The 22,538-nt window shown below is 49.1% G+C and overlaps 1 protein-coding gene and 1 long non-coding RNA gene across 9 annotated transcripts in view; one reads left to right on the top strand and one right to left on the bottom strand.

Moving 5' to 3' along the window:
- Window positions 1-492: 492 nt before the first annotated feature.
- myo6a (myosin VIa) overlaps window positions 493-22,538 on the bottom strand; it is a 61,219-nt gene continuing 39,173 nt past the window's right edge. For 2 of the 7 annotated variants that reach the window (XM_048985088.1, XM_048985091.1), the window contains exons 21-36: window positions 22,081-22,211; window positions 21,648-21,725; window positions 20,615-20,744; window positions 19,258-19,348; window positions 18,944-19,094; window positions 17,868-18,076; window positions 17,142-17,220; window positions 13,493-13,653; window positions 12,941-12,976; window positions 12,486-12,521; window positions 10,671-10,709; window positions 9,191-9,294; window positions 7,925-8,056; window positions 7,441-7,467; window positions 6,050-6,268; window positions 493-2,851 (exon numbers count right to left, since the gene is read on the bottom strand). In XM_048985088.1, the coding sequence (XP_048841045.1) occupies window positions 2,652-2,851; window positions 6,050-6,268; window positions 7,441-7,467; window positions 7,925-8,056; window positions 9,191-9,294; window positions 10,671-10,709; window positions 12,486-12,521; window positions 12,941-12,976; window positions 13,493-13,653; window positions 17,142-17,220; window positions 17,868-18,076; window positions 18,944-19,094; window positions 19,258-19,348; window positions 20,615-20,744; window positions 21,648-21,725; window positions 22,081-22,211 (1,823 nt within the window). In that variant the 3' untranslated portion in view covers window positions 493-2,651. The remainder of the gene's footprint in view (window positions 2,852-6,049; window positions 6,269-7,440; window positions 7,468-7,924; window positions 8,057-9,190; window positions 9,295-10,670; window positions 10,710-12,485; window positions 12,522-12,940; window positions 12,977-13,492; window positions 13,654-17,141; window positions 17,221-17,867; window positions 18,077-18,943; window positions 19,095-19,257; window positions 19,349-20,614; window positions 20,745-21,647; window positions 21,726-22,080; window positions 22,212-22,538) is intronic. The other 5 variants (XM_048985089.1, XM_048985090.1, XM_048985092.1 and 2 more) reach the window with 5 other exon arrangements.
- Window positions 10,814-11,497, top strand: LOC125714465 (uncharacterized). Of its 2 annotated transcripts, none has more exons than XR_007383735.1 (4): window positions 10,814-10,919; window positions 10,953-11,117; window positions 11,184-11,282; window positions 11,382-11,497. It is a non-coding gene; the product is annotated as an uncharacterized LOC125714465 (long non-coding RNA). The 2 variants fall into 2 exon arrangements; XR_007383736.1 differs by having other exon boundaries at window positions 10,953-11,084.

Here is a 22,538-nt window from a genome sequence, read left to right on the forward strand (position 1 = left end):
CGTTTGAATAAGATAAATGGATTTAAGAATAATATGCTTTGTATTATAATTCTGTAACAATCATTTAAATTAGGCAAAACCTTAGGGTTGTGCCCCAGAACAAAAAAAATATATAAAATTAATACTTATCCAGTAGTACTGGAACCAGTAAGTACAGGTAGCAGCTTGAGTTAAACGCCTGTTATAGACGACTCATTCCTTTGGTCTGATCCATCATTTATTAATCCTTTTTATATATTTTTGTAGGGTTTTAGAATAAGGATGCAATAGTGTTTAATGTTCAAATAATTCAGGAATTAGTCATATTGTGCGTGAATAAAACAAAAAAACAAAAAATAAACATTTGTAACTGCATGACAGTAGAACGTGCGACTTTTTCCATTTTGCGTCAAATGTATATTAAAGCAAAAATTTCCTACTATAACTTTGTTTTGTGGTATATAACATTGCAATTAAATGCACGCAATTTAAGTATAAAATAACAAAATATCATTTGGAGTTAAACAAGGAATGCATTTATTTTTGCATCACAGGACATTTGTTAGAAATTGGCATTAGAAAAGTGTGAATCGGGAGCGTCGACGAGAGCATGTGAAGGGCTGGTCTGCGTCGGCACCATTCGATACGCATCACAGGAATCACACCGCTGCTCAAATGATTGACGGATTAGCGGGGCCATGTTCCGGGCCGTCCTGAACGCACACTGGCTGGGAAGCCTGCAGTGTGGCCTACGCAAGGCAGGAGAAGAGGCGCCGAGGTCCCCACTGCAAGCGGGACGGGCGGAAACTGCGCCCCCGAGCCTTTCCCACGTGGGACTGCTGCTGCCTCCTGCCAGCGGTCCGGCTCTCCCTGGTGTGTTTGTTACAAAAATATTGCTGACTAACTGTAGGTGAAATAGGCTTCGGCAAGGAGGAAAATGTTTTTAATAGCTCAGCTCAATCTCATTGTGTAATCCAAAAATAGCCCTCAAAGTTACATAAACATACCAAAAGAATATTTCTATATATAGATTTCACCTCACTTTTGGTCCCTGTATGAAACTCCTCCCCCATAACATTTGCTATATATGCTTATATATATATATTGCCTCATTTACGTCTACTTTTACTATTCCATTATTTGAAAATGAAATATAACAACAAGAGCATAATATACCTAACCTTGCAATGTAATCCTGTATTATTTAACCATATATACGTTTGAAAAAGAAAAAAAAAAGGAATACAAAGAGACAGACGAGTGATGTACCCTAATGGGCGGAGGGTGTGGTGTCCAACCTGAGATTGCCCTCATCCCCACCGCGTCCCAGATGTGCCTGTGTCTGCCTCCGCACACTTACGATTAGGCTCACTTTTCAGGATGTGAAAGGGAACAGAGTGAGCTCGCTCCAGAGGGACGAGGAGGCTGAGCAAGCCAATGAGAATCCATCTCTGCAGAGCACAGTAGCCCAAAGAAAAGGGGAAGAGGCTGACAGGCACGCGGGCAAGCAGCCTGTTCCCAGAGCTACCGCGGCCGCTCTCGGACCTGAGAGGGGCGTGGGGACGCTGTGTACAGCGAGCCCCAGGTGTGTCTACGTGTCTCTCTCCCTCTGTTATGTTTTTATTACATTGTGGGGACCAAATGTCCCCTCAACCTGTTATGATGATGTTGTGGGGACCATTTATTTTAGTCCCTACAAGGGTAAATGACTGCAATCAAAAAACTAAAAATGCCAAAAGTCTTGTATTTTGTTTGTCGTCATTGCTGGGATTAGGGGTATGCCTATAGAAATGAATGGATGGTCCCCACAAAGATATGAATACAAACATGCGTGTGTGTGTGTGTGTGCATGTATGTGCATGTGCGTGTGTGCATGTATGTGTGTGTGTGTGTGCATGTATGTGCGTGTGTGTGTACATGTGTGTGTGTGTGTGTATGTATGTGCGTGTGTGTGTGTGTGTATGTATGTGCGTGTGTGTATGTGTACATGTGTGTGTGTAGATGTGTGTGTGCACGAACACAGAGTGCAGGAGATGTGAAGTGAACATCAGGAAACGCCAAACTTATTTCATATGTCTACTCCGCAGATCAATGAAAGGGTTAAAGCTCCTATGTACCTGTTTGCTCTTATACAAAAAAGCACAAACTGCAGATCTTCAGTATGAACCTAATCATAACAAGCCGCTGTGACAAAAAGCTCATTGTTAAAATTCCCGTTATGCACGAAAAGAAAAACTTTAAGAACAAATTTTTAAATTACTAACAAAAGTAAACCATTTAGAATATTTTCATAATCAACGTATACTATCGGAAAAATTCCAGGTGAGTTTAATCTCTTGCGACAAGGAGCAGCATTGACAAGTGTTGCATTTTAGCGATTACCGTGTGCAAGAATCGTCTTTAAGGCCTCACAGTTAAAACAGAAGTAGGATTAAAGCAAAGACTGGATTTTATAGGAGAAATATACACTTCCCATAGTCTAGCTGACTGACATCTCAGCAAAGAATTGCTGCAGCTGACAATGAAAAATAATCAAAAGTGAAAAGAATGAAAACAATAGCTAATTATGAAAAAATAGAGAGTTCACTTTCATGTGAGGGCGCTGCTCACTGCGCCCCGTGCCGGTGGCCTCCGCCTTCCCATCATGTACTGGCAGGCCTGCCCACTCCGGCCTAGTTGAACTGGCTCTGCAGCATGGCCGTGGCGAATGTAGGCCGGGCCAGCCGGTTCTCGATGGCCTTCCGCAGGTACTGCACGCCACCACAGCGCTCCCATATCTCCTCGAACTGCCGGCCCAGGATCTCGGCGCCTCGCTTGCGGGTCAGGCCCGTCTCCTCCAGGCTCAGCTCGCACATCTCCATGTCGTCCTTCCCTGTGGGGGGGCACACAGGTGGATTGCCAGGGCTGTCACTGGCTGGCGGGGGGGGGGGGGGGCTGCGGGTGTAATGCGAGAGCTGGACAGCAGAATGCTGGTGCCCTCAGCTACATCGCTACAGCGTCTGTCATTCTTTCCCGGAGAAACAAAAATTATTTTTAAACCCAAAAGTAACTTTGATACCAGTATTTTAAAAATTCTGACATCAAAGTAATAACCTGAAAAGAGAAGCAGAATGAATGAGAAGCAGGTAAGTGACCAGCGACACAGAGAGCGAGGACACGCGACGTGCACACGATAGCATGACAGAGCACTTATTTAGCTCCTGAATGGACACTACGAGCAACTGAGAAAAAGCACAGAAACCTAAGTGTGAGTGAACACCATGTCCCAGAAAAGTACCGAAATAATCAGAAGCTGCACTGCTGCACTAACCGGTGAGACCGATTAAGTGAGATTAGTTATTAGTCAGTTTCACACCTGTAGAATCTGCACATTGAATGAATGAATGTTACATTTATATTGCACTTTTTTTTCCAAGGTCATTGGGATCCACACAGACCACAGGGTGAGCTAACCTATCGGCCACAGTGTCCCTGTCACTGCACTGGGATCCACACAGACCACAGGATGGGCTAACCTGTTAGCCATGCCAACACCTCTTCCAGCAGCAACCCAACTTTCCTAGTTGGTCTCCCATCAAAGTGCTGGCCAGGCCCAAACCAGCTTAACTTCAGGTGGATTACCTCATCTGTGTGGGCTATTGATTTCAGCATCCTGGTGTCCTGTATAATTTGCAGTCATGTTTGCGCATGGTATTCTCAAGTCATTCTCTTCAGTCTTCTGTAAATGTGAAATGTCTGTTCTGTGCTTTAGCTTGGTTTACAGCGCTTTCCACAATTTTTGGCTCCCCTTATAAAGCTTTGTAAAAAGGGTTAGAAAAAAAACGTGAAAAATCCAACCCTTTGTTTAAAAAAATGTAATCAAAGATGAACAAATCCATCATCAAGAAATATATTTAAGAAAAACACATCTGCCACGATTATTGGCAGCCCTGGAAATTATAGTGAACACAATGTAACTGAAGCATGTTTCCCATGTAAATCGTACATCTTTGAGTTGATTGAGTGAGTAGGAACCTTCAAGCTGTAATCCATGATATCCTGATTAACTGGGGAACAAACATGAGGCGACACAGAGGCCAATTTCCTTAGTCATCCATCAACATGGGAAAGATAAGAGAGCATATGAACCAAATGAGGGAGAAGTGTGCTGACCTTCATAAGCCAGGGAACTGGTATAAAAAAAATAGCTGTTCACCTGAAAATGCCCATTTCCACTGTTGGGGCAATAATAGAAAAGTGGACATCAATTGGACCTGTTAGAAACCTGCCTGGAAGAGGACCGTGTTCTATGGTCTGATGAAACAAAAGTGGAGCTTTTTGGCAATAATCATTCAAGGTGGGTTTGGTGTAAACAGAAGGATGGTTATAATGAAAAGAACCTCATCCCAACTGTAAAACATGGTGGAGGTTCTGTGATGTTGTGGGACTGTTGTGGAAATTATTTTTCCTTGTTAAGGTAACATGGCATTATGGACTTCAAGAAATACCAGGAGATTTTAAATTAAAAATTTGGAAAGTAAAACTGGGTCATCATCAGATCTTCCAGCAGGACAATGATCCTACGCACATGTCCAAATCAACATAAAAATGGTTAACTGACCGCAGAATCAAGCCTCTGCCATGGCCATCTCAGTCCCAGACCTGAACCACACTGAAAGGCTGTGGGCTGAGCTGAAGAGGAGAGTCCACAAGAGAGGACCGAGGACCCTGGGTGATCTGGAGAGATTCTGTACAGAGGAAGGTCTCAGATGCCCTGCTCTGTATTCTCCAACCTTATAAAATGTTATAGGAGAAGATTCAGTGCTGATATACTGGCAAAGGGAGGTTGTACAAAGTATTAAATACCGAGGTGCCAGAGTGAAACATGTGTTTTTGTTGAAAATAATCATTTTTCGATTAAGGAATTGTTTCTCCCTGAAAAAAGATTTCTTTCAAAGAAAGGTTGGATTTTCTCATTTCTTCAGTGTGACATGAAGCTACTTCACCAAAATGTGGGTTTTTTCTAACTCTTTTTACAAATCTTTACAAGGGGTGCTAATAATTGTGAAGGGCTCTGTATATTGAACTGTGAATGACTCTTTAAAAACACTTGACCGCTTATGAATGTGTCTTATAACGCTGTCCTGTGCTTCATGTTCAATTCTGCAATGTTTGTCCATGCTGGCAATAAAGTGTCTAAGTTCTGAGTGCTATTTGCCTGCATAATTTTCACTCTGCTACTCGCTTATTCCGATGACCCTAAATTTGTGCTTCAATGGTGGCGAATTGTGGCACACAGGAAACCGTGGGCAATATTAGTCACTCACTGCTGCAGGCATAAGCCAAGCCCGTGATGGTGCCAGTGGAACCAGTAGAGAGTGAAAGAGAGACAGCATTCAGGAAAGAGAGACAATAGGAAAAGAGACAACAGGAAAGAGAGGCAGCATTCAGGAAAGAGAGACAATAGGAAAAGAGAGAACAGGAAAGAGAGGCAGCATTCAGGAAAGAGAGACAAGAGGAAAAGAGACAACAGGAAAGAGAGACAGCATGTAAGGAAGACAGTATGCAGGAAAGAGGCATGTAGTCAGAAACACAGGGCCTGGATGGAGCCGTGTCTCTGTGGACCCTGACCAGATGGTGTCAAGGTGTGTGGTGGAGAGGTTAGCGACAGCAGAAGGTGTACCGGTCGCATACAGTCATGGGCTCAAAGTGTGTACACAAGCTACCAATGATCTCGCAGGGCTTGGGACACACACACACACACACACACACACACACACACAGATATCTGCATGCAGATGATCTGGCTGACATGATAACAGTGGCCCACCTCGCCAAGGTAAGCGATCGCTACGACGGTCACCCACAGAGGAAGCTGCCAGCAGCCTGTCTCCAGCGCTGCCCAATCTGTGATCAGCGTAATTAGTGCTAATAAACCAGGGTCCTTTTTAAAAGCTTCCAATCTTAGCGCTGTTAGCACTGTCCAGCCTCCGCAGGCCTGGCACGCAGATGCGGCAGATGGACAGCAGCTTCCTCAGGTGGGCGGGCGATGGCACCGCGTCCTAACAGAGGAGCGGGCGGGGGGGCAGACCTGCCACCAGGAGGATGGGGTGCTTGTCCGGGTGGAGCTCCATCTGCCGGGCGATCCAGGGTCCGTCGAAGTGGGCGCACCACCAGCCCTTCTTTTTGGCCTGCGGGTCCTTGTACTGGTCGCTGGGCCTGATGAAGGGGATGCGGAAATATCGCTGCTGCCGGTTCATGGCGATCTCATGCTGGCGAGCAGGGATGGGCGGGGCGGCGTTCTGCATCGCTGTCGGCCAGGAAACGGAGAAGTGAGGCCGGGAAGGCAGCTGGCAGTGCGGCCACAGCCTAACCGTCCTGCTCCAGCACCTGCCACTAAGTCTGCAGTGTCACGTAATGTACACATACACACACATGCTGCTGAGTGACACCCCATCGGAGGAATAAGCTAATGCACAGAGAAGCTCCCTTCTGCAAACTTAAATGGCCCCGAAAATGCAGCAGAAACTCCAAGCACTGGAAGCCCTGGTTCATCCCCAACACGCCACAGAAGGCTACGCTGGAGGTAGCGCAGAAGTAAAGTCACTGCACCCCCCCCCGCTGAGTCCCACCCCTCTGTCTCAGGCTGGGTGCCCCACGCCCCGCGGATCCCTGCAAGTGCTCCAAGCCTGTGGCTGTCCTAAGAGCACTTGGTAACATGTGAAGCTTAAAATGCTCACTTGCCAGACAAGTTACCTTACAGGAGTGGCTGTGTGCAACAACCCTGGTGAAAAACTGACAAGATATTTGTGAACAAACTATTTCCACTCCATCCCTGCATGAGTCCAACTGACCAAAAAAACTAATGAGAGAAATGATTCATTTCTAAATAACAACAGATTTTTATTCGCCTTACTACCCATTACAGACTTAAATGGGCAATATTAAGGTTACAGTCCCCAGAGGTTACGAACGAGTCTGACTTTTGGTCTGAAAATAATAATAAATAATAAATAATAATAATAAAAGTAATTACATACGGAACTGTACTATACCCTTCAGTTGACAAACCGGTGATGTTTTCATGAGTGTGATGAAGTAGAACATGGATTCGTTATTACGAGCCATTGAATTTAACGTGAATGTTTAATGTAACAGGCGTCATGGCGTCCGTTTGTAACTATGAGCTGGTCCAAAAGCCAGACATTCTTAACCCGGGGACTGGCTGCACTGAAAAACATTGTGGCCATTTTCATTGTCTGAGTTTCTCTCCGAAATGTAAAACGGACCATTTCAGATAGACACTGCGAAACTGCCATCACGGTTAATGCTCTTAAACTCATGTAGCCAGCATGGTTGGTAGTAGGTTCCCGAATCACCAAGACTAACCCTTTCCAGTCATGCTCATAGTTCACCCTCAAGTCTCTATATCTGCGGTGGTTAGTCAGGTTAGTATGGTCACTGTCGCCGATGGACACTTACATGCCTGCGTCACAATAGGAGTGAGATCTGAAAACAAACATGCTCAGTTACACAAGTAACACAGCACGCGTGCATCTTCAGGCACCATGCAGAAGGGCTATTTAACTATTCACAGAGCACAGCGGCGGGTGTGGAAGCGACGCTGCCAGGTTCGGGGTGGGGGGGCTTCACCCTTGGACACACTCAACAGTGGAGACTCAGCCCTCAAGCCACCCTGGCTGCTGCCGCTGAAATCCTCTCCAGGTGAGACCTCTTCGCGCTGCCTCACAGGAAGCGCAGCGTTCTTTCGCCAAAAGCTGCTAATTATATTTGAGCTGGGGGAGCATCTACAGGGTGACCTGAGGCCTGATCAAATAATTCCAGGGGCTTTAAGTCACGTTTTGGAACAGACAGCACAACTGACAAGGTCCCATCCAAAGAAACGGCCTGGGAAGCCTAAATGTTTGCTGGAAAGGACCTGAGGGAGACGGGCAGGGCTCCTTACCGTAGTCTGTGACCGATTTGGGCGCCCTCTGCTCAGAGTCAGTGTTGCGCTTCTTGTTCCTGGACTTCCAGGCGTGGTAGACCTTCAGGCGCCGGTGGAACTCCTCGCGACAGGCTGCCAGCAGCTCGATGTCTGAACGGGGAGACAGAGAAAAGAAGGGGCTCTCATGGACCAGCATCCACAGCGACCCTAAGCAGCTAGAGGATCACCCACTATGGGGATTCATATGGATCTTAATGAGCTTGTCTCCTCAACATTAATGCAGTTTAAGGTTATGGGATCAGTGCCCGTGCCCAGATGAGGGCTGCCTGCCGCTCAGGAGGTTATGGGGTCGGTGCCCGTGCCAAGAAGAAGGTTGTCTGCCACTCAGGAGGTTATGGGATCTGTGCCTGGAAGAAGGCTGCCGGCCACTCAGGAGGTTATGGCATCTATGCCTGTGCCCAGAAGAGGGATGCTTGCCACTCAGGAGGCTATGGGTCACCACCCAAGGCCTGCATCCAAGGTTGTGGGCTTGAATCCCATGGCCAGTAGAATAGTTAGGGTTAAGGGCCGGATGCCAGCTCACCAGGCTCTCTGACTGAGATTTCCCCACTCCTATGTCCCTTTGGACCAGTGCCTGCGGAATGCGTAAACTTTCAACCACACTTCCAACTTGCAGTTGAACCACAATTGGTGCAGGTCCAAAAAGGTGCCTCAGGCAAAAAATACAAAAAAAAATTCATCAAAACTCTTGGGTAGGGAACAGAGGCAGATTAATGTGGCCACGTTCCTGGACCAAGGAACAGGAGCAGCTCAGCTTAAATAGACAATGCTGCAAATGAACCACAAAGTGGGCTGATAAAAAAGGCAAGGGACCCAGCGTGTGGGGTGACGGGGGGGGTTGGTATTCCCAGACACCCAGCGGGGGGTCATTAGGCAGCTCAGCCCAGGAGAATCCTAAACCCTCACACGCCTCACACCCAGAACGCCGCCTGCTTTACATTACCATCTGCTTACAGACGGAGATGTAAATAAGTAGATTAGTCTGTATTATTGATATTACAAGTTTTACTTCTTCTTGTGATGTTTCAAGACCAGATGATTTTGAAGGACAATCCATAAAATGCATTAGCTGACATGACCTACTCAGAGTTCTTCACTAGGGCCTTTTCCAAGGGATCCGACAGAAGGTTCCGGTCTGAACTGGCCCAGTTTAACAGCCTCCCAGGACTGGGGCTGAGTGACCTCTCACTGGCCTGAAGAGCCACGAGGCAGCCTGGTACTAACCGCAGGACGTGTTGATGGCGTCGCGGAGCTCAGCGTACTTCCACTTGCTCAGCTCGTACTTCTTGGCCCCACTGGCCGCCTTGGTGGCCTGGACCTGGGGACCCCTGGCGATGCAGAAAGAATGGGGTTAGCCAAAGGATGGAGGTAGAAGGGAAGGGGTCCCGGATGGAGGCCGGGAATGGGTGCCCCAAAATAAGACCGTTCCTGTGGTGGGTAAGGTCGCGGAGGGGACACGTCGGACAGGACACCAAAACACATGGCAGGTTTGAATTAATAAAAAGGAATAAAATATCATACTGTAAAAAGCATCTGCAGGGTGCCAACTGAAATGATGTCATTTGCTATGCTGGGTTCCCGTCAACTGAGGTGTGGATGCCAAGTAGGGCAGGAGAGGCGCTGGGCATGGGTGTGTCCCCACGCCAATCCTATTGGCTGATTTAACCCTCCATCAGGGGATCGCCGTCAATGCCAGGCAACTATTCTGGGCTGCGACCTACGCCCCCGCAGCCCAGATTTGGGCCGAGTGTCTCTCACGGTGTGTGTGTGGGAGCGGATTGGTGCGATGAGCCATGAGGATGCAGCCAGCAGGCAGGAGATTAAAGGCTATGCATGACACAGTACAGGATCTCACTGGCGGCGAGGGCTGCTGCTGTTAGGGTAATGCAACGCGAGGAACAGTGTACTGACAATGCAGACAGCTGAAGTTCTGCTGGGATATTATGGAATATATATATGTGTGTGTGTATATATAAATATATACATACACACACAGACGTATACAAACACATGTATATGACATATTTAAGCTGGAAAATGTACTGAAATATACAAAGTATTACATGAATTACACGGTTTATATTTAATATAAAGAATTAGACACTATTCTAAACAACATATGAATGTTTTATGTTAATTCGTAAAGATAACAGCATTAATATTAACGTCGTGCCACATTAATAAGGCCACTTGTTAGTAAGGGATATTGAAACGATATAAACTTCACTCAAACTCTAAAATGGTGAGTTTCTAGCACTAACGGATTAGATTCGATAAAAGTGTAGAATTTTCTCTTTGGGAAGACAAAAAATGATCCACTAATTAATAATAAAACAAACAAACAAATAAATAAATAATGATAAAATCGAAGAATGCTAATGAGTTTTCCATTTCTGTATTTTTTGTTCAATTTCAAAGTGTCTTAAAATTTCAAAGTGCTCTAGATGTAGAGGATGCCCCGCCCACAGTCCAGATCTTCAGGCCCCAAACTGGTGCAGACACACATCACTCAACAGCAACATTTCACAGTACAGAGATTTGCCACATTTAATTGCAGGAAATCAAATTGGGTAAATTAGGAGATTTATGTGAGTGCTCATGTGTGGGCTGGCGATTCTCGTGAGTAGATCAACCTTTTGGTTTGATTATTTTGGGGATTTGGCTGATTGATCTCAGTAGACAAGAACAAGTGTCTCAAACCCACCGGGCCAGGAGTTCAGACATTTCTTTGGCCATTTCTTCCCTAAAAGGACACGATAATTCCAGCACATAAAAGGTTAGACATGCATGGATACAGTCACCACACACCACATTCGCCTGCAGACTACATATACAATATTTCCCACCAAACGCTTACTGCCACAGTAAACATGTGTCATTCTTGTGACATTTCTTATACCTCCTATGAGCAAAGGTACAAAGTAGCGGTCAGACAGACTGCAGACCACAGCAGGTGAGTGTGCTTAGGGGCTGCAGACCACAGCAGGTGAGTGTGCTTAGGGGCTGCAGACCACAGCTGGTGAGTGTGCTTAGGGGCTGCAGACCACAGCTGGTGAGTGTGCTTAGGGGCTGCAGACCACAGCTGGTGAGTGTGCTTAGGGGCTGCAGACCACAGCAGGTGAGTGTGCTTAGGGGCTGCAGACCACAGCTGGTGAGTGTGCTTAGGGGCTGCAGACCACAGCAAGTGAGTGTGCTTAGGGGCTGCAGACCACAGCAGGTGAGTGTGCTTAGGGGCTGCAGACCACAGCAGGTGAGTGTGCTTAGGGGCTGCAGACCAAAGCAGGTGAGTGTGCTTAGGGGCTGCAGACCACAGCAGGTGAGTGTGTTTAGGGGCTGCAGACCACAGCTGGTGAGTGTGTTTAGGGGCTGCAGACCACAGCTGGTGAGTGTGCTTGAGGGCTGCAGACCACAGCAGGTGAGTGTGCTTAGGGGCTGCAGACCACAGCAGGTGAATGTGCTTAAGGGCTGCCTTATGCTGCCTGCGGTCAGTGGACGACAGCTTCGCTCGTTTGACAACTTCCCAAGTGTGCAGGAAACCTTCCCATCATGCACCACCCTTGTGCCTGTCTGCACTTTGGAGGTGACTCTCAGAGTAGCAGTGTGCACTAAGCAAAGGTATCAGGAAGACAGGATGCTAACGGGTGAGGAGATGCACAGATCCTGCGAAGATCAGCCGGCTTCCATACTCTGCACACTTCAGAGGAGCAGCTCAGCATCTCACCCCCTTATTGCATTAAGTGGAGCTACCACACCAAATCACATGTGCTGAAATGATGCTGAGCTTGCAAGAGCTGGCTTTATCGGAGGGGGGGTGCCGGCCCTGGGGGGGAGGGGGGTGTTTATATGTGTTAGGCATGGTTTTATACACTCAACTTTGTCTGGTAATATCTCACTAGACTGGCATCAGCTCTGACCTACATTTATCAAACGCAATAACATTTCTGGGCCAGATTCAACAAACATCTCCCACACAAACGCTGCGCCCTTCCAGCAATTCACATTTCGCGTGACATGAACCGCAGAGGTCACAAAAAAAAACAGTAAACGCGCCACTAGCTCATATTTATGCTGAAAATGTTCTTCAATTTTTACAGTTGAAAATGGTGCAGAAGTTTTCTCTGTGTGGAACGACGAGAGGGCGGCAGCGCTTAGAGCTTTCGTTCTACTTCAGTTTTGTTTCTCTAAATGCTGAGATTTAGTTCTATAATGTACAGAACTTTTTCAGGCCCTCGGTTCCAGAGTCTGAAGATACAGAACCTCCGTACCATGGAAAGAGTATGAAAAAGATTAGAATTAACATAAATGTGCGTCAGTGTATGTATGTACCATGTGTGTGTGTGTGTGTGTGTGTGTGTGTGTGTGTGTGTGTGCGCATGTGTGTGTGTGTGTACGCGTCACACTGCTTGCTCCCTGCTTTAAAATCTTGGCGGTAATTTATTTACTATACAAGAGGATTCAGAACATTAAGTATTTATAATTGCATAATTATATTTAAAACAAATGTATAAATGGAACATACACACTCAGGCCCTTCATCTTTTGAGGTTCACCAAAGCTGCAAAAAAAAGATAAGCAAGTTGAAGGAGGCCAGCGGCTACAAAGCGCCACAAGTCCAGAAGATCAGAAAGCAGAAGACAGAGATTCTTTGTGAAAAGGCCTGATTGATCAGGCAGACCGTCCCCGAGTGCGGCTCACAAAAAAACAGAAAAGTGTTTGGATTAAATTTGTCTTTGGCTTCGTTCCGGCCGGATGCGAACGCTAAATTCTGTCTTATAATTTGGATGTTTTTAGATGATTGATGTTTTGTGAAGAAAAGCCTGTTAATCACAGTTAATCACTAATAATTTAGTTGTTACCAGTCACGCTGCTGTAGATTAGTTTGAAAGATTTATGTAGCATGCAGGGGTAAGCTTTAATTTGGGGCTATAATTTTAGTTGGGGGGTGGAGGGCGAGGGCGGGGAGTAATTTCTTACTTGGTTCCCTCTGGGGACGAGTCAAAGGTGTCATTACTGAGTGAACAAGAAAAAAAAAGGTCAAGAAAATACTGGTCTTTTCTCATAAACAAGCAGAGAAAGTAACATCAAGGTTAGATGGTGACACACTGTTCCAGCCTTTAGCTCTGTGCTTGTTCTAGTGTGAGTGAGCTGGGTAATTCCACTGGCAGCTATGGACTTTAACTCTAACAGCTTAGGGTCCTTGTGGCTGTATCCCTGAGCAACGGAAGTAACAATGTCTTCAGCAGTGATGGAAAAAATTACACTTCATGAACCATTTGCAATATTTTCTGCCCCCACTAGATGGTGCTCTTGGGTTACTTTTGGGCATGCTTCGCACCCTTTTTTGAACAGAGAGCTCCATCGAATGCGATCAAAAACTACAAGTGGTTCATGAACCATCATTTTGTCCATCAACAGCCTTCAGCAAACGATGCGCTCTGCCGTTAAGCCACTGGTTATGAAGTAATGGCAGCAGCAAACAATAGAGAAAGAGCAGAACAGCAAGCAGAGTCCAGTAGAGGGCTTTACCTGCGCAGCCCGGCCTCAATCTGCGTGTCGTCTGCGATGAGCTCGGCTTCGCTCTGCGCGATGCGCAGGGCCAGCTCGCGGTCCCGTCTCTCCTGCTCCAGCATGGTCTGGCGCCGTGCCTCCTCCTCGCGCTCCGCTTCCAGCTGCAACTCCACCTCCGCCTGCACGGGGGGCAATAGGAAGGAGACGGGGGGGATAAGGAGTGCTCAGTGATTACGCCCAGAAGCCCACAACACACAGTGCCCAACACTTGCTGCTAGTCCGTATCAGAATGACGATGGGGGGACATGAGGGGGGCAGAGCAGATGTCACGGCCCACACACACCAAACAGTATGCTTAGTGAATCAGAGTACAGCTTCTGCAGGCTCCGAATCCATAAGAGATGAGGCTGTGAATGAAACCTGTCAAACTGTTTCAGTGGCAAAACCAGAATTAACAAGGAAGTCCTACATTTCACTGGGGAAAACATGCAGAAATGTGTGTATTTAAACACACCGCAACTCCTTGTGCTAATTACCATGCAGCATTTGAGCTGAATCATTTGTGATGGAACAGGGAAGGAGCTAAGCTACACAGGGCTCCGCCCCCCCAGGACTGCAGTTTGACACCCCTGCTTTAGTGGTTTATGGGTTTAGCATTTTCAAATCAAACTTAGCAATTAGCAGATTAGCGGTTATCGAAGCTAACTTTTCACCACTGTATGTATGCATGTGTGTGTTTGTGCACTAAACCTAAACCAAGTGCATAAACATTCCGGACATGGAAATTAGCACGACAGGCTAACAGAGTGCGGCTCCCATATTGGCACAGGCACCAGCAGCCTCTGGGCGCAGGCGGGCTGCTGACGCCCTCATTTCTCCTGCTCTGTCACAAGAAGTGTGTAGTTTTCTCGGTGCCCGTAATGAACTGGGCTGGGATTTATGACGGTACGAGCACGGTCGAGTGAGCCTTTGACGGCGACGGCGGGGGCAGGGCGATGATCGATGGTGCCGCCATCGAGTCGTTCTTCCACAATACTTCACAAGTTCCATAGCTGTACTGTAACAGCCCAGATAAGGTGAGCAGCACGATCACGATGGCATACAAAAAAAAAAAAAACAGGCCGTCAAGGCCTCTGCTTCTCAGTGACACTTGTATCTTCGAAAGCTACAGGAGGAATGCATGTGGAGGTTTTTCAGTGTCCTTCCCGAGGACCCTGCCTAGGACAGCTGTCACCTGGTGACAGCAGGACAATGAGTGTGTTACTTATCGATAGGCCAACGTTATTAAACTGAGCAACGGTAAACAGTGTGGAAGTCAAAACCCCGAAGGAGGAGAGCAAAGCTGGTTTGCCGCTTTACAACATGCTCAGGAACCTCTGATCTTCATTTCTAGTTACTTTTACCCTTGAAATGCTGCTAAAGTTACTCGTGCACAGTAATAATATTTGTCTTACTCTTGACAAATGTTGTCATGTGTAATCAGAGAACAAATACGGTGTGACCGTTAAATTAAGCTCTGAATTTTCAAAAAGAATGGAAGAACTCTAACCAAAATAGTCAGATCAATCGCTTTAGTACGAAGCACACGCTGCAGTTTTCTTCAGCACTAATCATATTTACTTTAATTGAACGTAGGGTGGGAGAGAACGGCTTGAAGAAACGGCCTGAGCCCCCCGGTGAAAAGCGCAGCGTAGTGGGGAGCGAAGAAGACACCCCTCTGCTGCCCTTAATTGTGCTGTATCGCATCGATTTTATCATCCTGGGCTGAATGACCTTGCGAGGCGCCACAGTAAATGAGGGGCAGCGGTGGCTGACAATCAGCCGGGGGAAGCAGCAATACTGTAACCAGACCCCCCCCCCCATTGTAGTGGTGGTCTCCAGGCGCTGTCTTGTGCAGCGCTCGATATCTCAGGATGTGACACATCCGAGAATTTGGGGAAGGCAGAGAATAATTACACTGCGAACTCCAGAGAATAATTACAGACTGACACTTAAAGGGCTTTCCTGCCACTGTAACCCTGGGGAGAGACTGTGCACTCGAGTGGGGATGAGGCGCCCGAATGGAGATAGTGTGCTTGAGTGGGGACAAGGCACCTGAATGGGGACAGTGCGCTCGAGTGGGGACGAGGCACCGAATGGGGACAGTGCGCTCGAGTGGGGACGAGGCGCCGAATGGGGACAGTGCGCTCGAGTGGGGACGAGGCGCCGAATGGGGACAGTGCGCTCGAGTGGGGACGAGGCGCCGAATGGGGACAGTGCGCTCGAGTGGGGACGAGGCACCTGAATGGGGACAGTGCGCTCGAGTGGGGACGAGGCGCCGAATGGGGACAGTGCACTCGAGTGGGGACGAGGCGCCGAGTGGGGACAGTGCGCTCGAGTGGGGACGAGGCGCCGAGTGGGGACAGTGCGCTCGAGTGGGGACGAGGCGCCGAGTGGGGACAGTGAGCTCGAGTGGGGACGAGGCGCCGAATGGGGACAGTGAGCTCGAGTGGGGACGAGGCACCTGAATGGGGACAGTACGCTCGAGTGGGGACGAGGCACCTGAATGGGGACAGTGCGCTCGAGTGGGGACGAGGCGCCGAATGGGGACAGTGAGCTCGAGTGGGGACGAGGCGCCGAATGGGGACAGTGCGCTCGAGTGGGGACGAGGCGCCGAATGGGGACAGTGAGCTCGAGTGGGGACGAGGCACCTGAATGGGGACAGTGCGCTCGAGTGGGGACGAGGCGCCGAATGGGGACAGTGAGCTCGAGTGGGGACGAGGCACCTGAATGGGGACAGTACGCTCGAGTGGGGACGAGGCGCCAAGTGGGGACAGTACGCTCGAGTGGGGACGAGGCACCTGAATGGGGACAGTGCGCTCGAGTGGGGACGAGGCGCCGAATGGGGACAGTGAGCTCGAGTGGGGACGAGGCACCTGAATGGGGACAGTACGCTCGAGTGGGGACGAGGCACCTGAATGGGGACAGTGCGCTCGAGTGGGGACGAGGCGCCGAGTGGGGACAGTGCGCTCGAGTGGGGACGAGGCGCCGAGTGGGGACAGTGAGCTCGGGTGGGGACAGTGCGCTCGAGTGGGGACGAGGCGCCGAGTGGGGACAGTGAGCTCGGGTGGGGACAGTGCGCTCGAGTGGGGACGAGGCGCCGAATGGGGACAGTGCGCTCGAGTGGGGACGAGGCGCCGAGTGGGGACAGTGAGCTCGAGTGGGGACAGTGCGCTCGAGTGGGGACGAGGCGCCGAATGGGGACAGTGCGCTCGAGTGGGGACAGTGCGCTCGAGTGGGGACGAGGCGCCGAATGGGGAGATTCTGTACAGCACCTTGTTCTTTACTGCCGGGGCAAAAAACACACACTGATAAAGGCGGATGCAAACTGCAGGAATGGAGGATAAAGAGCTGGGACGACAGAGGGGGCTGTGGAAGGAGCCTAGGGAACCACAGGAGATCAGGACTGCGGAGACAGTGTTGGTGTTCGATGGTATCAGGGGTGAGGGCCAGTGCTCTTCCTGGCACTGGAGTAAACAGCAGCACCTCATTTCAGGCACTCTGAGCACCAGCCATTAAAATGAACCACAGAGAAAACTGTCTGGTTACACTAATATCAGTTATAGTGACACTGCTGCTGCTGAGGACTGGGCCAGTAACACAGTCACCCTCTGGACTGCACACCAACCTGGAGCTTCCTCTCTTCCTCCTCCCGCTTTTTCCTCTCCTCTTCCTCCTGTTTCCTCTTCAGCTCCATCTCTGCTTTCCTGTGGGGGACAAAGGCTATTAAAACAGGGTGCTGACATGAATGGTGGACCAACAATAAAGGGAGTTCCGTTTATACAATGACCTTTGACCTTGGAAGATGGATGAATGTGTAAAAATGAACCAAAAAAGAAGGCACAGAAGAGTAGCTTTAAAAACCCCCATCCAGCCCGTCTGTGTGAGACCAGTGGAATGCGAATGTCACAGACCATGAATGTGATTAAGCTCAGGCAGATTTTTGAGCCATTATGCTATTAAAGGCCCCTCTAGAGCATCAATGACACCCGAGCGACCATTAGCCAATCAGCATAAAGATCATGACAATGTGGAATTCTCCATCAAGGCCCTGTGTGTGTGTGTGTGTGTGTCACACTCCATGTCCCACAGGCCTGAACTGTCACGTGACTCATCATGTGACGTATCATGTGACGTATCATGTGACGTATCATGTGACGTATCATGTGACGTATCATGTGACGTATCATGTGACGCATCATGTGACGCATCAGTAGCTTTGAAAGATGAGCCCGTGATCTGAGTGCAGTCTCCGCGGAGGAGGAAAGAAGCTTTTCTGCGTCCTGTCTGCTCCTGAGCTGAGCCAGAGCAGCCCGGTGTGATTCTGCTGCCCCGCCCCCTGGTGGCCACTCACAGGCGGCGCTCCTCCTCCTCCTGCCGGCGCCGCTGCTCCTGCTCCTCACGCCTCATCCTCTCGCGCTCCATCTCCTCCTGGATGCGCCGCAGGCGCTCCCGCTCCTCCTCCTCCTGCTTCTTCTTCTGCATGGCGGCCAGAAGCTGCTCGGATCGTGTCCCCAGGGCTCGGCACTCGTGGTCGATCTCCTGCCGGCTCATCACCGTGCTCTGCAGGGAGGGGGGATTTAATGCCGGGACCGGCTCTCGCGACGACATGCCGAGAACAGGCCTGACGGCACAGGATCGGATTTATGGTCGACATCGGCAGGCCCATCTTTTGGTTACCTCACCGAGACCGTGAGATAACATCATAAACGCTCGGTGCCAGGGCACCAGCAGGAGCTCATTTTCCCGTGATGAGGCTCCCGAGATCAGCTCCCTGTCCCTGTACAACCCAAGAAGGGCTGAACCGTGAAAGGCGACTGACAGAAGGGGGCATAAAGCCAGCTTCACCTGCCTGTTTGCTTGCGGAAAAACTCAGATATAACCTTCTGCCTCTTCATTGTTTCCTAAAGTGTCAACGCCTGCTGCCATCACACTCCTGTGTCTCTCGCAGCTTGCTGAGATTTGGCCAGAGCTGCTGATGGCATGACAGCAAGCATAGTCTAAAAATACATCCGATTGGTAGACAGACAAGACATTGTTTCCCTTGTCTAAAACACACAAATGCCGTAATGCAACCCCAGATGCTGCCTCAAAGGTCCCGGCATGGACCTGGATGCTGCTCCCTGGTGTTGGGCAGTGATAGTGATGATAGTCTGCAGCACCCCTGCGGAGATGCAGACCACGCCGTGACTGGGGAGACGGGGTGGGGGGGCTCTAAGGCAGGCTGCCAAGCAGCTTCATGCATTATTCGGCTCACAGAGAAGCCGGTGACCCCAAACACCTGGTCAGCATGTGCATCTGCCTGACGTCTGATAAAATCATTACTGCAGAGGAAACAGCAGTGGCTGACTCGGCCGCCGCAGAAGATGCAGGTCCACGGCACTGCAGCCGGATATCTCCAGCCCCAGCCGTGCAGCGAGCCTCTCCTACCTTGATCTTGGCCAGGAGGGTGTCAACTGAGGTGTCCAGTTCCTGGAGCTGCTTGCTCATCTCCTGCTTGCCCTCCTTCAGACCGCTGACCACCTCGCTGAATTTGCCGATCCTCTGCTTCAGTGTCCTGACCTTCACCATGCCGTCAATTCTGTTGGTGCAGAGGAAATCGGGATGGGTCAAAGTGGTGCGCGGCACATGAACGGCGTGGGAGAAGCAGCTGAAATCCGACGTCTTCCCGGTTGAACAGTAAACATGCTGAGGGCCCCCGAGTAGAGCAGTGCGTGGAATGCGGGGATGTGGAGGACACCCACCTGGGCTTGTGTTTCCTCCTACAGAGCCACATGCGAACCGTCTTCTGCATCTTAACGCATGCGGAGGCCCTGTACAGCATCTTGTTCTTTACTGCCGGGGCAAGAAACACACACTGATAAAGGCCAAACTGGCCTCACGGCCACAAAACACAATCGCACACCAGCTTCAATTAAGACCCCAAAGCCCCAAAACATCTTCCGAATTAAACGGCATATTGCACCCTAGCCTGGTGCCCCCAGGTTCCTGGGATAAGCTGCAGATAAACCATGATGAGGATAAGCAGCAGGAAGATGGATGGATACCATATTACTATTCCTGCTCTTATTTACCAATACTTTATGTAATGCTGTGTCATTTCAACACTAATCATTATAGCATTCACATCTCCATTATAGCATTCACATTTCCATTATAGTATTCACATTTCCCCTTATACGGCTGGTACCACATTAATGTCGCACTCATAAAAACAAGCTGCTTTTTGCTACAGTGTAAAGTTTAACTGGCCAGCAGAGATGAAGCCCAGAAGCAAATGTAAAAAGACCCTTCCTATCAGATGGGACCGGACCAGCCACTGCGTGACGAAAAAGCTTACGATCGTCTGGATAAACAGCAGCATCAAGAACATGTGGTGAGAACATGCCGTCAAATGGCAAGGGGACACAACACCCTGGAATCTGCGCATAGGGGCTTTCCTCTAACAGATGGCAGTCCTGTGCTAAGTACACGTGATGGCAGACACTGCGCACCACTGGACCTTCTACGTACGCTTGATGACGGACAGTTCGCACCACTGGACATTGTACGTACTCTTGATGACGGACAGTGTGCACCACTGGACGTTCTACGTACACTTGATGACGGACAGTGTGCACCACTGGACGTTCTACGTACACTTGATGACGGACAGTGTGCACCACTGGACGTTCTACGTACACTTGATGACGGACAGTGTGCACCACTGGACCTTCTACGTACGCTTGATGACGGACAGTGTGCACCACTGGACGTTCTACGTACACTTGATGACGGACAGTGTGCACCACTGGACGTTCTACGTACACTTGATGACGGACAGTGTGCACCACTGGACATTCTACGTACACTTGATGACGGACAGTGTGCACCACTGGACATTCTACGTACACTTGATGACGGACAGCGTGCACCACTGGACATTCTACGTACACTTGATGACGGACAGCGTGCACCACTGGACATTCTACGTACACTTGATGACGGACAGTGTGCACCACTGGACATTCTACGTACACTTGATGACGGACAGCGTGCACCACTGGACATTCTACGTACACTTGATGACGGACAGCGCGCACCACTGGACATTCTACGTACACTTGATGACGGACAGCGCGCACCACTGGACCTTCTTCCAGCGGCTGCAGATGAGCCACTTGTTGACACGCTGGACCAGCTCAGCCAGGTGCTCGGGATCCGACTTCATGATCTGGTCAAACTCGGCAAACTGACACGGGACAGATGGAGGGACACACAGTGATGAAGTGGCTGTGGATGAAGGGAGAATGCCAACAGGAAGGAGGCAGGCAGGCCCATGGTGGGCGGGACTACAGAGCTCAGCCAATCGCTGCCTGGCTCTCATCCAACACCATAAACTCACCATTGATTCAATTTAACCACTTATATGCATATTACACACACACACACCATAAGTAACCAAACAAAAGTAATATAAAAAAATAAGAGTTTTTACATTCTTAAATGTCTTATTGCAGTCACAGATTTTTAGAAAACTGTAATAATGTCAAAAACCAGGTATTCATCACGTTGTGGGGACATTTGGTCCCCACAAGGTAAGGTACATCTGGGCCACACACACTTCCTCTCTTGATATATTTAATAACCAAATGATGTGAAAATATAAATCATAATTCTCATCCGATTTTTATGTAATTCTGTCCAATTTTGAAGGCACTTGAAAAGAACAACAAGCTTGGGAAGCAGAGAGAGTGATTTAGGGGGAAAGTGTAAAAAGAGAGAGAGGGAGGACGGAGTGGGGAGAGAACGCGAGACAGAGGGAACGCGGCTGATGAGGATATATTGAGCCGGCTGCCCAGACAAAGTGACCACATCTGGACCATTCGCCCATAATTGGATCTATCAGAGCTCATCATATCTCGACAGCATTGTTAGAATAACATGCATTTTCCTTGACTGCGGCTTCTCGCATGCTGCCTACCCCATCTGCTCGGTCTGGGTTATTTTTAAAACCCATTTCCACTAATTTCATAGAAGGTGTTTGTGCCGAATGTGGAAAAAGAACAAATCCTGGCGTATCGGAGCCCCACGAGAGCTCCAGGTCCCAGGAAGGGCCCAGCAGTGTTTGAAGGCCCAGGGGAACAGGCCTTACCTTCCCGGGTCTGAAGAACACCCTCGTGAGCCCAAATTTGTAATCATTCTCGTTCAGTCCGAGCGCTTTGAATAAAGCCTAGAGGAAGAGTGAAGACAACGGTAAAATAAGCCTTTATTGACTCATGACTCCAATACTCTGTCACAGGGGTTTAAATTGCCTATTTCTGAAGGATAAAGGATATCTGATTGTTGCCGTTAGCTATAGCGAGGAAGATAACCAGAAAAAATGCTCAAGAAGGCTCAACCTATCAATTATCTTGATAGAAGCGCATCACCCTGGTCCTTTAAGACCAAAGACTGGCTTAACAGGCAGCCATCAACAGCTGGGCTCTACTTCTCCAAAGATGAATTTTAATCCTTTAATGCGGCCCACAAGAAATAATAAGCTGGACTGGGGCCCTTATAGGAGTAAGGGGGTATGCGAGTACGACCTTGCAGAAGAGTCGGGGGTCCAGCCGGGTCAGCTTGGCAGGCATGTACTGTTTGTACATGTTGTAGAGCTCGTGGAAGGGGGCCCGTGATGGGAACCCCCCCTGCATGAGGTCCAAGACCGACACCATGCCTACAGGGAAAGGAGCACCAGCGGTGAGCTCACTAGACCTGCCTTGGTCTCATAACCCAAGTGAGCTTCTCCAGGAACACCGGCACATAGAGACACATAGAGACACGCTTCAGTACGAGCCGATGCCCTGATGACCACGCGTGCAGCCGGGGGCGGCTTTAAGTACACAGCTTGTTAACAGGCTGCTCCCTGCACTCCAGGAACGGCCACCCTCCCAGGATTTTCAAGCACTACAGTGTCTAGAGTTTACAGAGAACAGGGCAATGAAAAACACATTCGGCCAGCGGCAGGCCTGGGCAAAATCACCTTGTTAATGAGAGCGGTCAG

This window comes from Brienomyrus brachyistius, chromosome 19, assembly GCF_023856365.1.
Source record: "Brienomyrus brachyistius isolate T26 chromosome 19, BBRACH_0.4, whole genome shotgun sequence".
In the NCBI taxonomy this organism is placed as follows: domain Eukaryota; kingdom Metazoa; phylum Chordata; class Actinopteri; order Osteoglossiformes; family Mormyridae; genus Brienomyrus; species Brienomyrus brachyistius.